Consider the following 17,867-nt stretch of genomic DNA (forward strand, 5'->3'; position numbering starts at 1 on the left):
CAGTAACTGTTAGCCCTTTAAGAAACTGAGGTTCTTTTAAAAAATTATTAACTTTTTTTTTTTTTTTTTTGCGGTACCCGGGCCTCTCCCTGCCGCGGCCTCTCCCGTTGCGGAGCACAGGCTCTGGACGCGCAGGCTCCGCGGCATGTGGGATCTTCCTGGACCGGGGCACGAACCCGTGTCCCCTGAATCGGCAGGCCGGACTCTCAACCACTGCGCCACCAGGGAAGCCCTATTAACTATTTTTGACGGAATCATTTCTAAAATGTATGTTTTTGGGGAATTCCCTGGCAGTCCAGTGGTTAGGACTCCGTGCTTTCACTGCTGTGGGCGTGGGTTCAATCCCTGGTTGGGGAACTAAGATCCCGCAAGTCATGTGCCTCTCCCCCCACCAAAAAAAGACATTTAACAACTTTTGTGATTCAAGGTCATTATTTCAAACACAAATATATATTTCAGTCTGACCATTAAACATTATATTAGGTAAGTTCTCAGCAGGGTTTCTTACAACATAAGTAAGAGTAACTTTAATAATAATCTAAAGCAGCAAGTATGCTACAGAGGGTTTGTTTTGGTGAAGAGTGTACTATGAATAAGAAGTCAGAGGTAAAAATATTTTATCACATATAATTTTCCAGACAACCTGCTACTCCTTCTCATTGTAACAGCTCTGCCAATTTAATACTTCTAATCTGTCATCATAAGCTTTGGTCAATATCTCACTTTAGAGAAGATTCCACACCACCTCTCGACAGTAGCTCGAAGTCTCTGAATAAAAGCACAGAAGCATGCATAGGCTTTGCCACAGTTTCTCAACAGTAACCCGCTCTCCCTCTGCCCCAACTCGAAATTACTAAATCTCATTTAGCTTTGAAAAGAACCCCAGATTTCTCACTCAAAACACAACCTCTTCCAAGTATACCTGTCAGAATTCACTCTATAACACAGACTAACAAAATTTGGTCCCTTTGTGTCTACTACAGGTGCTTTCCTATCAGGGAAAACAAGCCAGCTCTTCAATGCACAGTCGCTTGGTTAATAACAGTGTTCTACCTGGTACCAGGAGACTCAGGAAAATCTGAAACAGAACATATACGTGGCATATGTAAAACGATCAATTCCTTGATAGGAAGAATGAAGTTCCTTCTGGTGAGATAACAATAAGATATATTTAAGATGCTAAGAACTAAAGTTCCTATGCAATAGGGAGGGGGTGTGGGATATATGTATACATATAGCTAATTCACTTTGTTATCCCGCAGAAACACAACATCGTAAAGCAATCATACTCCAATAAAGATGTTAAAAAAAAAAGTTCCTATAGAAAAGTATCATTTATAATAGAAACAAGAATTCAAATATTGTCAAATAAAATATCGCCTTGAGAGGCAAGGCTGGAGAACCACTATGTGTTAGCACTGAGATCTCCTGGATTTAAAAAATGTTAGGTTTCAGTTACTCTATACTATATACACCCTGCAAAAACTGACTTAACCAAATAATAAAATACGCAACTCATCCTTGAATAATCTATCTTTAGCCATATTGTCATAAACAAATTCGGACAGTCACTACTTCGTAACATGGCAACTAGCACAAGCTACATCTTTTTTTTAAAAAATTTTATTGAAGTATAGTTGATTTACAAGGTTGTGTTAATTTCTGCTGTGAAAAGTGATTCCGTTATACATGTATACAGTCTTTTTCATATTCTTTTCCATTATGGTTTATCACAGGATATTGAACATAGTGCTATACAGTAGGACCTTGTTGCTATACAAGTAGGATCTTGTTGTTTACCCATCCTATATATAACAGTTTGCATCTGCTAACCCCAAACTCCTGATCCATCCCCCCACCACCCTCTTGGCAACCACAAGTCTGTTCTCTGTACCTGTGAGTGAGTCTGCTTCCGTTTCGTAGATACGTTCATTTGTGTCGTAGTTTAGATTCCACATATAAGTGATATATGGTATTTGTCCTTCTCTTTCTGACGTACTCCGCTTAGTATGATAATCTCTAGGTCTATCCATGTTGCTGCAAATGGCATTATTTGATTCTTTCTTTATGGCTAATATTCCATTGTATATATGTACCATATCTACATCTACACAAGCTACATCTTAAAGTTATGGTGGGATATTTGTGATTCCCCATCTGATCAAGTTCACCTAACAAGACAAACAAAAATGCTAGGAAATACAGCTTAACCTCAATTTTGACATGCCCACGTGTGAAACTTACATAAAAAGAATGGTGTATATCTGACAACCCCTTTCTATAATAGGTATATCTGAACACATTCATACCCTCAACACTTACCTTTATATTTAGCAGTTCTGTAAAATAAATACGTAAAAGCTATGAACTAAAATCAAAGGAAAGAATGCCCTCTAGTGGGAACAGATGTTTACAAATCCACCAAAATAATATGTAGTCTTTTTTCTTTCTTAATTTTCTAAAATAAACAAAGGTTTATTTACTTATATATATATATATATTACGTGTACATTATATATACATTTATATATCTTTTAAAAGAAAAACCCAAAGGTTGATACAGCTTTTTCTTTTGATTTGAATGAATTTTTAGGTAGGGAACAGAGAGGTGGTGGGAAGGGAAGGTCGACAAAGGGAAAGCTACCTGTCAAGATACACAGTGAAAAGAAACACAACAGGAAGAGACTCCACCTGAATTTGAAGCCCTGGGATTATTCAGCCTTTGCCACTGACAATCTATTTTGACTTCTAGATGCCATGTAATTTGGAGAGAAGGCTCTCTTTTTACTTCAGTGAATTCTCTCTTCAGGCCCTATGCATCTCTAAATAAGTGTGACTTTTAAAAAAAGAATGTGTGTGTGTGTGTTACATGCTATAGAATAATTTTCATATTAAGATCTGCACAGAGAACTATGCCACTAAAATAACTTGACAATGATAAGGGCAATTCCCAAAGAGGAGGCTCTTTGCATTTAGATGGTTGAAGAATCATGCAACCTTTTGAAGAGGATCTCAGATGAACACAAGCAATTAAAGAAATGAACTATTATAATTCAGTGAACAGCAGAAGTAGCCAGAATTAAAGATGATGGTCAAGGGATATTTCTAGAAGCAAAATCGTTGGAACCTAAGACAAATTTTATAATGCTTCACAAGCTGGGAGCCTAGATCAGGAGTAGAAAGCTTTTCCCCCTTCTATTAAAGAAACATTGGGGAAAATAGAATCAATCATGCCTTGCAAAGATAAAGTAACTCTAGGAGTTTGTTTCTTTTTAAAGAAAAAAGAAAGCCCTACTCTATTTTTAGAATTAGGAGCAGAATCCCACACCCCCCCCCAATTAAATACACACGTAATTCTATACATGTTTATTAAAAAAAAAATCTATGCCATATGATAAAGGGAGAGACTCAAAAGGAGATGGGTTTCCCTGGTGGCGCAGTGGTTGAGAGTCCGCCTGCCGATGCAGGGGACACGGGTTTGTGCCCTGGTCCGGGAAGATCCCACATGCCGCGGAGCGGCTGGGACCGTGAGCCATGGCTGCTGAGCCTGCGCTCTGCAACGGGAGAGGCCACAACAGTGAGAGGCCCGCGTACCGCAAAAAAAAAAGACCGCAAAAAAAAAAGAAAAGACCTTTAGGACTTCCCTGGTGGCTCCGTGGTTAAGAATCCGCCTGCCAACGCAGGGGACAGGGGTTCGATGCCTGGTCCAGGAAGATCCCACATGCCGCAGAGCAACTAAGCCTGTGAGCCCCGGCTACTGAGCCTGTGCTCTGGAGCCCATGAGCCACAACTTCTGAGCCTGCGTGCCTAGAGCCTGTGCTCCACAACAAAGAGTAGCCTCCGCTCGCCCCAACTGGAAAAAGCCCGCGTGCAGCAATGAAGACCCAACACAGCCAGAAATAGAAAAATTTAAAAAATAAATAAAATTAAAAAAAAGAAAAGACGTATAGTTAAAGAGATGCCAGGGGCAGAGATAGAGAAATCAGAAGGAGTGTATAAACCTGGGGAGGGTTACGATTCAGAAGAACAAGGGCAGGGTGATGGCGAGGAATTTTATGGGAAAACATGGAACAGCCTGGTAAATAGATCTTGTAGTATGTGTGTTCTTCACACTTAGCAGACTTGCTTGAACCTGTGATACATTTACCCGGCCACTTAAAATAACCTTTTCTGTACTGGGACTCAGCTTTCTAACTTCTGCTTTATTGTTTTCAGGTGGAATTCTACAAGTTTGATGACATGTAACAATGAGGAGCATCCACCTATCCTTCCACTACTATCTATTCTGTGCCAAGATACAGCAGTGAGTAAAGGTCTTTGCTACACAGAGCTATAATACTCCAGTGGTAATAGTAGCAACTTCCATCATTATTTACTGTGTGCCAATTTTCATAATTACTTTATTAATCTTCACAACAAAGTCATGAGGTAGTTGGAAAATACGATAAAACTTCTTTCATGGCTATGGATGATTCCAAGCTAGTTCATGTCTGTCCAACAAAGTGGACAGAAAGGCAGGGGCTGGACATTATATTTAAGGAGTTCCTTATGCATTTTTTCAAAGAGGGAAGTTTAATTCATTTCTAAAAGTTTTTAGTGTAGTGAAATTTGGTCCATTTTGGAACAACTGGCTGTTTTCCTTGGTTTTAAAGAACTGTTCTATGCTCTTATTTCGTAGAAATGCATCCCTGGCCTGCGAACAGAAACCTACCTTAGTAACAATGGACTTGCTCATGAGTAAGCTTAGTTAGGAAGAGTCTTTCAGAACCTCTCATCTGGAAATAGAGAAGCTTCTATATTACTCAATCTACTATTATACTCAGCCATGATTAGAGCTATTTTCTGACTCACACATAAAACGAAGGAAGAAGAGGTGTGTAAGGAATGCCTGGGACAAAGTGGGAATTCAGTGGGTATCTGCTGAATGAAGTGGATGAAAAGAGAAAGGGACATTTTCCTAGAGTATTTAGATAAGAGCTCAAAAGAGAGAAGGGAAACAAGGATTAATGTGTGCCTATAATAGACCTCTTGATGTAAGAATGACTGAATGATGAAAGTAGGGGGGAAAAAGAGGGACTGAACAACAGGTACTTGTTTCCCGTAGGAGAAAGGAAAATTAAGTCAGCAAAAATGCTGTGCCGAATACTTCTACGCATCAGCCCCCATTCGGCAACATTAGCCCAGAAGAGCTTGGCTGCCAGCTGTATAAACGAAGGGAAGCAGGTTTTTTATCAGCCACAGGTTGTGTTAACAATTTCATATATAAAAGCCGAAACTAAAATCTCAGTATTTCCAAATATGTGTGCAACTCCATTTAGTTGCTATAAGCAATGCACACTAATCAGAAACACTTACCTGTTTTTTTTTTTTGTTTTTTTTTTCGGTACGCGGGCCTCTCACTGTTGCGGCCTCTCCCATTGCGGAGCACAGGCTCCGGACGCACAGGCTCAGTGGCCATGGCTCACGGGCCCAGCCGCTCCGCGGCATGTGGGATCTTCCCGGACCGGGGCACGAACCCGTGTCCCCTGCATCGGCAGGCGGACTCTCAACCACTGCGCCACCAGAGAAGCCCTGCCCTGTTTTAAAGACCCTCCAGGCAGGCCTACAGGGCAAGGGCAGAAAGCTCTAGCCCTCCCAAAAAGACAAGTGCCCTTAAAGAAGGTGGTAATTTTTATAAAAATATCTAGTGATTACATGAGCATTTTGCAGAGCCTTGTAAAGGAGAATACTAGTAAAAAATACATTACGTTTCAAACCTATTGGGACCGGTCTGAAAAATTAAAGCCCTTAAAACAGGTATAAAATGACATAGGCGAGAGAGAGTCATGGACATATATACACTAACAAACGTAAGGTAGATAGCTAGTGGGAAGCAGCCGCATGGCACAGGGATATCGGCTCGGTGCTCTGTGACCGCCTGGAGGGGTGGGATAGGGAGGGTGGGAGGGAGGGAGACGTAAGAGGGAAGAGATGTGGGAACATATGTATATGTATAACTGATTCACTTTGTTATAAAGCAGAAACTAACACACCACTGTAAAGCAATTATAACCCAACAAAGATGTTAAAAAAAAAAATGACATAGGAGACTCTCCCTCAGATCATCTCCACTAACCAATTAGTGTTTAACTGACCTTGATGCCTCAGGCACCTGCTAAGGGCTTGGTCACTGAACTGTTGTTCTTCTTTTACAGATGAATAAACTGAGGCCCACAAGCACTACGTAGCTTGCTCCTAAGGCGCACCATCACGAAGTGACAAACGGTGATGACGATGAAGGGTTACCTACTAAAGCAGATCATCTGACAACAATTAATCTGTTTTTTGTTTGTTTCAGAAATTGATGTCTTTAGAACTTTTTATTTACTATGGCATAGAGATATACATTTAATGTCATGTTTATTATTCTTTCCTTAATTCTTTATTTTGTGAGAGACTTTAATTTTACCTATCACATAACTTCTCTAAAATGAAACCCTGAGATTGAGGAATTACTTTCAAGGCAGGTGTTTTTACATATACATATATATATATTTCCAGAGGTTGATAATTGATCAAACACAGCTCTACCTAAAGTCACTATTTTGTTAAGTTCTTATTCTAGAGTAGTGTTCTCTTAACTTTTTGAAAATCCATGTCCTATATTGGTAAATGTTTAAAAACATTACCATCTCTTTCATTTAAAATTTCAGGGATTTCCCTGGTGGCACAGTGGTTAACAATCTACCTACCAGTGCAGGGGACACGGATTCGACCCCTGATCTGCAAAGATCCCACATGCCGCGGAGGAACCAACCCCATGTGCCACAACTACTGAGCCTGCGAGCCACAACTACTGAGCCCACGCACCATAACTACTGAAGCCTGTGCTCTGCAACAAGAGAAGCCACCAAAATAAGAAGTCCGTGCACCGTAGCAAAGAGTAGCCCCCACTCACTGCAACTGGAGAAGGCCCGTGCGCAGCAACGAACACCCAACGCAGCCAAAACCAAAACAAAACAAAGACAAAAAAAAAAACACCTTAAAAAATAAAATTTCAGTAAGCAAGAAACATGTCAGGCCTCACTCTTTCAAATCACAGCAGAATATCAATATGACTCAAATATATAATTTATTTTTCTTTTTTGGTCTTTTCAAACATAAGGAAATCTGGCATACACACATCTTCAGACATGGGAATCAACAACCTATTATACATGACATAATCACATAATGAAATTCTAGAACATCGTACTCCAACAAACTGCTATTATCATGTATAAGTCCCCACAAAAACAAGTTGTAAAAGGATACAAACCACATGGAAGTATTTATGTAAATTTTAAAATACACAATACTCTATAATTAGAGTTTATGGACACATACATATGTGGAAAGCATGCTGAAATGTGAACGGAAAGGATACACACCAGCTCCAAGAAGTGATGGCCTCTGGGAAGTAGGGAGAAAAAGGAAGGAAATAGAATGGAATCAAGAAAGGGTACAAAGTGAAATTCGTCCATATCTGCAAAATCTTCTTTCTTTCTACATGTTTAAAATGTTTCGTTAAAAAACTCCACGAAAACCTAACACAGACAAAACTCCCCCAATCCCATCTCAACTTGTACAGTAGCATGGAAGGTTGACAGGATGGCTGGTTTTACACTGAGGTATAAATGGGTAAAATAGTTGACCTAATGAAATTATAGAATAAAACTAATGTTTTTTGACCCCAGAGATGGATTCTATATCCCGTACTTGTTAATTCTTGCTGAAGTATCAACTAGTCACTGAGTTTCAAGCTAAGCGTTCACAGAATGACTTCTCCCAAGCACAGTGTATGATCTGGGTACGCTAGACACCGCACAGACAACGTGGACAGCGTACTAGTGGGCACTGACAACAGGCTGAAGTTGCTGTTTAGAATGCCTTCCCATTGCATAGTTGGCCAAGAGCAGTAGGGGACCTCTTGCCTTTCCTGGAAAGACAGACTACATATATTTGTGAGAGAGAAGAATGTCATTTTAAACAACTAAAGGGTGAAACATACTTAATGGGACTTGCCACCCCCCCACCCCAGAACATTCTGCCTATGGTTTAAACACTTTAAAACTGATTTTCTGCAACTGTTTTAGGGAAAGGGGAAGAAAACCACAAGATGAATAGGGAGGGACCAGAAAACCATACTATTTAATAATTATTTGAGCTAGAAATGGCTGCACATTTATTTGTGATAAATTCATAGTCTGCACATGACAGCCCTTTCTATTATAGTGTAAAGGATTTGTCCTGCATGGATATTAGGAGATAATTTTGTATTAAATTACTGTAACAACATTACTTCAATGAACACAAGTTTCTGAGCACCTATAGGACCCACTTAGTGTTTAAAGTTTAATAGGGAATAAAGATAAGTAAACAAGCAATTAAAATAGAGTATGAAGAGTAAGTGGCAGAGAACTATGGGAACACATCCAACAAATAAGAGCAATATAAGATGACCTGTTCTAGTTGGGAGAGTGCAACAGAGCCCCACAATTAGCCTCACCCTGACACAACGCTTCATACCAAGCAGTCCCTGAGGTACCTTCTCTTCAAAACACTGAAATACAACTTCAGGTCCCTTTGTTCCATGTTTCCTCCACATAAAGCAATTACTCTAAATCCGCTCTCAGAAAGCCACTACATAGCTTAAGACAAGAATCAAGTCGCTTCTGGGACTTCCCTGGTGGCGCAGTGGTTAAGAATCCACCTGCCAATGTAGCAGACACAGGTTCGATCACTGGTCTGCGAAGATCACATATGCCACGGAGCAACTAAGCCCGTGCGCCACAACTACTGAGCCTGCGCTCTACAGCCCGCGAGCCACAACTACTGAGCCCGTGTGCCGTAACTACTGAAGCCCATGCGCCTAGAGCCCATGCTCCGCAGCAAGAGAAGCCACCGCAATGAGAAGCCTGCACACCACAACGAAGAGTACCCCCCACTCATCACAACTAGAGAAAGCCCGCGCGCAGCAGCGAAGACCCAGTGCAGCCAAAAATAAACAAATATAAATAAATAAATTTATTTAAAAAAAGAATCAAGTCACTTCTTCCTCTTTTCTTTTCTTTTTCTTTTTTGGCTGTGTTGGATCTGTACAGGCTCTGTACTTGTGGCGTAAAGGCTTAGAGGCTCTGCGGCATGTGGGATCTTCCCGGACCAGGGACTGAACCTGCGTCCCTTGCACTGGCAGGCGGATTCTTAACTACTGTGCCACCAGGGAAGTCCCCTTCCTCTTTTCTAGGTGAACCGATTTTAAATCTAACAGGTCTTCAAAAATCCTACCTTCAACTGTTACGTTATGTTTGTGTCTGCTCTAGTTCCTTCACTGATTTTTAAAGCAAAGAGACCTACAACAGATATAAAACTCTGGAGAGGACTAGGAATAATGCAAAGTACAGAGAATGCTCTAGCACTGGAAGAGAAAAAGCGGTTTATGTCTGGCTTAGAAAGCACACTAGCCTACTTTGGATGTTAGGTCTGAGGCGATCATAAGTCATGCAAGGTGCAAGGTACTGTAAAGTATTAGGCTGATCTTTGGGAGATTTCCTTTGAGAGAGGACATGTCTTTCTACCACTGAGAGTGATACACAACAGTATGGAATAGAAAGAAGTAAAGGACTAGGCATAAAGGCAAAATGAGAAAAATAGGCAGTGCTTGTATAGTCTGAAGCAAATCTCTAGGAAATCAAGTTAACTAGTACTTAAATATAAGTATCCAAAACTAAAAAACAAAATAAGACATTGGCTTTAACATCATTAATTTTTTTGGCCACATCACACAGCTTACGGGATTTTAGTTCCCTGACCAGGGATTGAACCCGGGCCCTCAGCAGTGAGAGCACAGCGTCCTAACCACTGAACCACCAGGGAATTGCCTAACAAATATTATTCATGTTTCTTCTTCCCTCTGTTTGTGAACATTTTTAGCCGTTATTCTAAGCATGGCTCCAGTAGGGCACCATCCAGAAAATGCACCCAGGTTGACAATATATCCATAATGACTTGAAAATGCAACACTCAAAAGAATAGTTGCCCCACTTAAAACGACTATGGCAATAACTACAACCTAAAAATTCAAGCACAAACTTCAAGAGCATGTAAACGAATAACTTTATCAGCAAGGGTTTGAACCCTGCCTGACCGTGAAGAAATTACTTAACTGGTCTTTGCTTTCCTCATCAACTAAAGAAAAAAAAAAGCATATACTAATCTCTCTATATTGCAGGGCTGTAACAGGAACGTAAATGTTAATTTCTCTTCCCTTCCTTCACACTTCAAGGTTGTGTAAAGTAAAGTAGGGTGCTGGTTAGTACTACTGTTTCTCAGCTCCAAGTCTACCCTTCTATATTCTTTTCTGCAATGATGGTCCAGGAGGTGGTCCTCAATGGGGTCATTTTGCCTCCCCAGGGGATATCTGGCCATATATGGAAACATTTGGGGGTGGGGTGGATACTGGAATCAAGTGCGTAGAGGCCAGGGATGTTGTTACTAAACATCCTACAAAGCACAGGATGGCCACCTGGCCCAAAATGTCAGTGGCGCTGAGGCTGAGAAACAATGGTCTAGGGTTTGCAAACTCAAGTTATTCATACTGCCTTGGCAGCTGGCTTCTGGTTCACGTTCTGCCAATGGGAGGTTAAAGAGGGAGAAAGAAAGCACCCCTCCAGCAGCAGAGGGGTTCTAGCACCAAGCTCTTCTGGCATTCTCATCACCAACCAGCTGAATCCACTCAAAGGCCAAGCACCAGCTGTGTAGAGATGGGCCTGGGGAAGTAGGAGTCTCTGAACTCCTAAATTCTAGTAACCCCATCTTTTCCCCTTTTTGCAATGATAGAAATATCTCTTTATCCGTGCTGTCCAAAGCCATCAGTCTTTAAAAATCCCTTGTCAGCTTACAGAGCCTAGAAGCAGTGCTGGTCCAGCAGCAATGAGCCCACCAAGCAACCAGATCTTGGTTTCCATTATCCTCCACTAAGAGGAACCAGAGCTCCTTGGAGAAATGGATGATTCCAGAGGTTAGGACAGGGTGAGTACGTGAGGAGCCTGTAATGTCTAAGGTCTAGAATGAATGATCCAGAAAGAGGGTACATGTCAAAAGGACACAGAAAAACCTGAATGGGGTTTCCACTGTCCAAATCTGGGATAATTTGAGCATCAAAATCAATAATAAAAAAATAATGCCCACTGAATAATACAGAAATCCACGTGTCCACACTGATATGAATGAAGGAATAAATAAATTAAGGAGAAGGAAACAGGAAAAAAACTTCCACGTAGTAGATACGCTGACTAGAATTTACATTCCAACTCCTAGTTCACCAGCACTGGAACTGCACTGTCCAGTATGGCAGCCACTAGCCGCATGTGATTATTTAAATGTAATTTATTAAAATAAAATAAAGGGAATTCCCTGGTGGTCCAGTGGTTAGGGTTCCACACTTCCACTGCAGGGAGCAAGGATTCGATCCTTGGTTGGGGAACTAAGATCCTGCAAACTGCACAACACAGCCAGAAACAAACAAACAAACAAAAACAAATAAAATTAAAAATTCAGTTCCACACTGAATTGCACAGCTGCATTTCAAGGGCTCACATGGCTAGTGGCTATTGCATTGGACAACAGTGCACTGGACAGTGGCATTTAAGACTGAACCATAATTCTGTGATGATAAGGTCTAGAACAGATAATAAGGTAAGACCTAATTTTGTTCTTTTCTGAAAATCTTAAAATCTAGTATTGGAATTTTAAAAAGACAATTTCATAAGAATAGGGAGAACACAAATAAATAATAGCAACAAAATTTTGGAAGCTGGGAAGCAGATGGATGAGTGGTAATGGAGTTAGGAGGTTGGAGAAAGCTGAATCCTTGTATGGGTAAAGGGGGAAGCAAAAAACCCACCCAATTTACAGTACACATTCAACAAAATGTCTAGGACTGGCAGCATCAGGTATTGCTGGAACTTGGATTAGAGTGGAAAACCATTTAAAGATGAAAGATGTAAAAGCTCTTCCAGAAGCAGTTAAATTTGTAAGTTGCCTTTCCAACATACTCTACTCCAAGTGGAAATGGGAAGTTTATTCATTAAAGAGGGTAAAACAGAGGGCCTCTGACCTAGGGAACTCAAGGCACTGTTGACAACAGAATAATATGCAAGTATTACTGAAAAGAGAAGAGTCTGAGTTAAATCTTAACTAAATTACTTCCAGAAGGAGAAGTTGCAGGAGGGAAAGAGAGACAATAGAATGTTAAAGAGAAGAAAACTGGAACCCAAATCTAGACGTTTCAATATCCTGAAAGTGACCTTACACATAAAGGAACTAGAAAAAGAAGAACAAACAAAACCCAAAATTAGTAGAAGAAAAGATATCATAAAGATGAGAGCAGAAATAAATGAAATAGAGACTAAAAATACAATAGAAAAGATCAATGAAACTAAGAGCTACTTTTTTGAAAAGATAAACAAAATTGATAAACCTTTAGCCAGACTCATCAAGGAAAAAAGAGAGAGGGCCTAAATCGATAAAATCACAAATGAGAAAGGAGAAGTTACAACTGACACCACAGAAATACAAAGGATCATTAAGGAATTACTACGAACAATTATATACCAATAAAATGGACAAGCTAGAATAAATGGACAAATTCCTAGAAATGTATAATCTGCAAAGACCGAATCAGGAAGAAACAGAAAATATGAACAGACCAATTACCAGTAATGAAATTGAATCAGTAATCAAAAAATTCTCAACAAACAAAAGTCCAGGACCAGACAGCTTCATAGGTGAATTCTACCAAACATTAACACCTATCCTCAAACTATTCCAAAAAATTGCAGAGGAAGAAACACTTCCAAACTCATTCTACAAGCCTAGCATCATCCTGATGCCAAAACCAGACAAAGATATCACACAAAAAATGGAAATTACAGACCAATATCACCAATATCATTGATGAACACAGATATAAAAATCCTCAACAAAACATTAGCAATCTAATTCAATAATACATTAAAAGGATCATACACCATGATCAACTGGGACTTATCCCGGGGATGCAAGGATGGTTCAATATCCACAAATCAATCAATGTGATACACATTAACAAAGTGAAAAATAAAAATCATATGATCATCTCAACAGATACAGAAAAAGCTTTTGACAAAACTCACCATCCATTTATGATAGAAAAAAGAACTCTCAACAAAGTGGGTATATAAGGAACAAACATCAACATAATAAAGGTCACATATGCATCATACTCAATGGTGAAAAGCTGAAAGCATTTCCTCTAAGATCAGGAACAAGAGAAGGATGCCCACTGTCACCACTTTTATTCAATATAGCATTGGAAGTCTAGCCACAGCAATCAGACAAGAAATAAAAGGATTCTAAATTGGAAAGGAAGAAGTAAAACTGTCAGTGTTTGCAGATGACATGATACTATACATAAGAAATCCTAAAGACACCACCAAAAAACTACCAGAACTCATCAATGAATTTGTAAAGTTGCAGGACACAAACTTAATATACAGAAATCTGTGGCATATTCTATACACTAACAACTATCAGAAAGAGAAATTAAGAAAACAATACTACTTAAAATCCTATCAAAAAGAATAAAATACCTAGGAATCAGCCTAACTGAAGAGGTTAAAGACCTGTACTCAGAAAACTGTAAGACACTGATGGAAGAAATTCAAGACACCACAAACAGATGGAAAGGTATACTACGTTCATGGATTGGAAGAGTTAATATTGTTAAAATGACCACATTACCTAAGGCAATCTACAGATTCAATGAATTCCCTATCAAAATACGATTGGCATTTTCCACAGACCTAAAGCAAATAACTCTAAAATTTGTATGGAAACACAAACTACCCTGCATAGCCAAAACAATCTGAGAAAGAAGAACAAGGCCAGAGGAATCATGCACCCTGACATCAAGACTATACTACAAAGTAATCAAAACAGTATGGTACTGGCACAAAAACAGACACATAGATCAAGGGACCAGAACAGGGAGCCCAGAAATGAACCCACACTTATATGGGCAATTAATCTATGACAAAGGCAAGAATATACAATGGGGAAAAGACAGCCTCTTCAATAAATGGTGTTGGGAAAATTGGATAGTTACATGTAAAAGAATTAAACTGACTACTCTCTAGCAACACACAAAAATAAATTCAAAATGGATTAAAGACTTAAATGTGGGACTTCCCATCTGGTGCAGTGGTTAAGAATCTGCCTTCCAATGCAGGGGATGCGGGTTCGAGCCCTGGTCGGGAACTACATCTCACATGCATGCCACAACTAAGAGTTGGCATGCCACAACTAAGGAGCTGGTGAGCCACAACTAAGGAGCCCATGGCTGCAACTAAGGAGGACACGTGCCGCAACTAAGAAGCACACATGACGCAACTTAGGAGCAGGTGAGCCACAACTAAGAGCCCGTGAGTCGCAACTAGGGAGCCCACCTGCCGCAACTAAGACCCAGCGCAACCAAAAAAAAAAAAAAAACAACTTAAATGTTAAGACCTGAAGCTATAAAACTTCTAAAATAAACATAGATAGTAAGCTCTTTGACATTGGTCTTAATAGCATTTCTTTGAATATGTCTCTTGAAGCAGGCAAAACAAATGCAAAAATAAACAAATGGGACTACAGCAAACTAAAAAGCTTCTGCACAACAAAGGAAGCTATCAATAAAGCGAAAAAGCTGCCAAGTGAATGGGAGAAGATATCTGTAAACAATATATCCGATAAAGGGTTAATATCCAAAACACACCAAAACCTCACACAGCTCAACATTAAAAACAAAACAAAAACCCGATTAAAACCTGAATAGATATTTTCCCAAAGAAGATATACAGATGGCCAACAGGCACATGAAGAAAACACCCATCATCACTAATCATCAGGGAGATGGAAAACATTATGGCGACTCCTCAAAAAATTAAAAATAGAACTACCATACAATTCAGCAATTCCACTCCTGGTATTTATCTGAACAAAATAAAAACACCAATTAGGAAAGATATATATACCCCTATGTTGTTCACTATAGCATTATTTACAATGGGCTGGATATGGAAGCAACCTAAGTGCTCATCAATGGATGAATAGGTAAAGAAGATGTGGGTGTGTGTGTGTATGTATACATACATACGTATATATACATATGTATAATATGGAATATTACCCAGCCATAAAAAAAGAACGAAATCTTGCCATGTGTGACAAATGGATGGACCTAGATGGTATTATGCTAAGTGAAGTAAGTCAGACAAACACTGTATTATTTCACTTATATGTGGAATCTAAAAAACAAATGAACAAACATAACAAAACAGAAACAGAGCTACGGATGCAGAGAACAAATAGGTGGTTTCCAGAGGGGAGCGGGTAGGGAAAGGAAAGAAATAGGTGAGGGAGATCAGGAAGTACAAACTTCCAGTTGCAAAATAAACAAGTCACAGGTATGAAATAAACAGTGTGGGGAATATAGTGAATAGCTATGTAATATCCTTGCATGGTGACAGATAGTACCTAGACTTACTGTAGTGATCATTTTGAAATGTACTGAAATATTGAGTCACTATGTTGTGTAACAGGAACTAACACAGTATTGTAGGTCAATTATACTTCAAAAACAAACAAACTCATAGAAAAAAGAGATCAGATTTGTGGTTACCAGAGGCAGGGGGTGGGGGAAAGGGGAACTGAATGAAGGCAGTCAAAAGGTACAAACTTCCAGTTATAAGATAAATAAGTACTAGGGATGAAATGACAACATGACAAAGATAATTAACACTGCTGTGTGTTATATATGAAAGTTGTTAAGAGAGTAAATCCTAAGAGTTCTTAAAACTTTACCCTGAAAGTGAGAAAATGGAGGAGAGGAAAATAATCAACAGAATAATTCAAGAAAACTTCCCAGAAGAAAGGATATAACTGACAGGCTGAAAAGACCCATACAGTACCGAACAAAATGGATAAAAGGAAAGCAAGTAACCACATTTCAAAAGAGCAGGCTTAAGGGAGATTCAACTACCTTCCAGGAGAGGGAATAGGGGAGGAAGGAAATAGAGGTCACACACAAAGATCAAGAATTTGATATGTTCAACAGGAACACTGGACTCCAAAAGGTAATACACTAATGTCATCAAAGTTCTAAAGGAAAGAACTTCCAAATTAAAATTATATACTTTGCAAAGTTATCATTCATGGATGAGGGTAGTATTAACAATATTTTCATATTTGTTAAGTTCTTACAAAATTATTCCCAGTGCACCCTTTCTCCAGAAACTACAGAAGAGTGAGAAGAGGAAATAATGGGGAGATCGAATCTAGGAAACAGGAGATCCAAAATAAGAGAGAAGCAACTAAAATCAGCAGGAAGATGGTGAAGTGGGAAACCCCAGAATGACAGCCATGCAGTAGCTGAGAACAACTTGTCCATAACAGAGCAGTGAAACTCAAGAGCCGTGCACAATAAGTGCCCACCGCCCAGATCCTGAGGCCACAGTATTGTTTGTTTTACACTATTTACTGAAGTGGAACACCATTTAGAAAAATACACAAATCATAAATACACAGCTTGGTTTTCACGAAGTGAACACATCCTGCGTAACTAACACCCAGATCAAGTTAACAGAACAAAAGTCTCCCTTACGCTCCTTCTAGTAGTAACTACCCCAAGTTACTATCCTGGCGTCTAACATCTTGGATTAACTTTCCCTGTTTTTTTGTGTGTGTGTATGTATGTGTACGTGTGTGTGTGTGTGTATGTATGTGTATGTATGTATGTGTGTGTATACACACACACACGTACACATACATACTTACATAGCATACCTGCAGCGCTTTCAAAGTCACTCATGCACATCTGAGTTACCAATGTGCACATTCCTAGCTGAGCTCAAACAAGCGGCCGCTCTGCCTTCTTGTTTCAGTTCATCCTGTAAACAAGCATCCTTTTCATGGTCTACGTACTGTCACGTTTTTCAACTTTCTGTATTGTTTGTAGGTGATCTCACTGTTTAAAGTGGCCCCTAGTGTAGTGCTCAAGTGCTGTCTAGTGTTCCTAAGCACCACAAGGCTGAGAAAATATGTGTTAGATAAACTCTGTCCAGTCATGAATTATAGTGCTGTTAGCTATGACTTCTATGTTTATGAATCAACTGTATATTAAGTAAGGTGTCTTTCAACAGAAACACACAGAAAACAAGGTTATGTATTGATCTGTTGATGAAAGTGTGACCAGAGGCTCACAGGAACGTAGCCCTGTATTTCTACTGGAGCATTGGTTGAGTATTTGCTACTTCAGTGTTCACGGCAACTTTATAGAACACAGCTACCAAGAACAACAAGAATCAACTACACACACACACACACACACACACACACAAAATTATATACTTTTTTCCTTTTGACCTGAGGACAGAATGATGCTCAGGGAGTGTGGCCCAGGCTCAGCTGCTCATCTGGGCTTGGCTGATGAAGTAAGTTCCTGTTCTCCACTCCAGGAGGGAGTTCAGCTTCACCCCACAGGTGTTCTGCTCTGACCTGCTCCTGAGAGCGGGGGATGCGAGCGGCTGTCCTCTGACCGCATCTCGGCTGGAGATCCACCCTGATCCACACGAAGGCCCAGCCAAATCCCCCGCTCTGTGGTGGCCCTGATCTTTCAAGGTCCACTCGTGACCTCACCCAGTGACTTCTGCAAAGGGTCTCTGGGAAACTCCCAGGGAGGCTGAAGACAGACTTTGTTCAGCTTCTCCTCTCCTAGGAGCTTGTGTCCAATGGTGCAAACCGCCCTTTCCTCACACAGAGAGCTCTGA

General features: G+C 39.9%; 1 protein-coding gene across 2 annotated transcripts in view; it reads right to left on the reverse strand.

Annotated features, from left to right (window-relative positions):
* Positions 1–17,867, reverse strand: part of KCMF1 (potassium channel modulatory factor 1) — a 75,764-nt gene that overhangs the window by 34,414 nt on the left and 23,483 nt on the right. The window contains exons 1-2 of one of the 2 annotated variants that reach the window (XM_029231674.1): positions 1,895–2,431; positions 1,054–1,078 (exon numbers count right to left, since the gene is read on the reverse strand). The exons of the other annotated variant lie outside the window; for it this stretch is intronic. Coding sequence (XP_029087507.1) covers positions 1,054–1,078; positions 1,895–2,099 — 230 coding nt within the window. The 5' untranslated portion in view covers positions 2,100–2,431. Of the gene's footprint in view, positions 1–1,053; positions 1,079–1,894; positions 2,432–17,867 lie in introns of those variants that run through there. 2 annotated transcript variants of the gene reach the window in all.

Source organism: Monodon monoceros, unplaced genomic scaffold (assembly GCF_005190385.1).
Source record: "Monodon monoceros isolate NGI ecotype Baffin Bay Population unplaced genomic scaffold, NGI_Narwhal_1 Super_Scaffold_19, whole genome shotgun sequence".
Lineage (NCBI taxonomy): Eukaryota > Metazoa > Chordata > Mammalia > Artiodactyla > Monodontidae > Monodon > Monodon monoceros.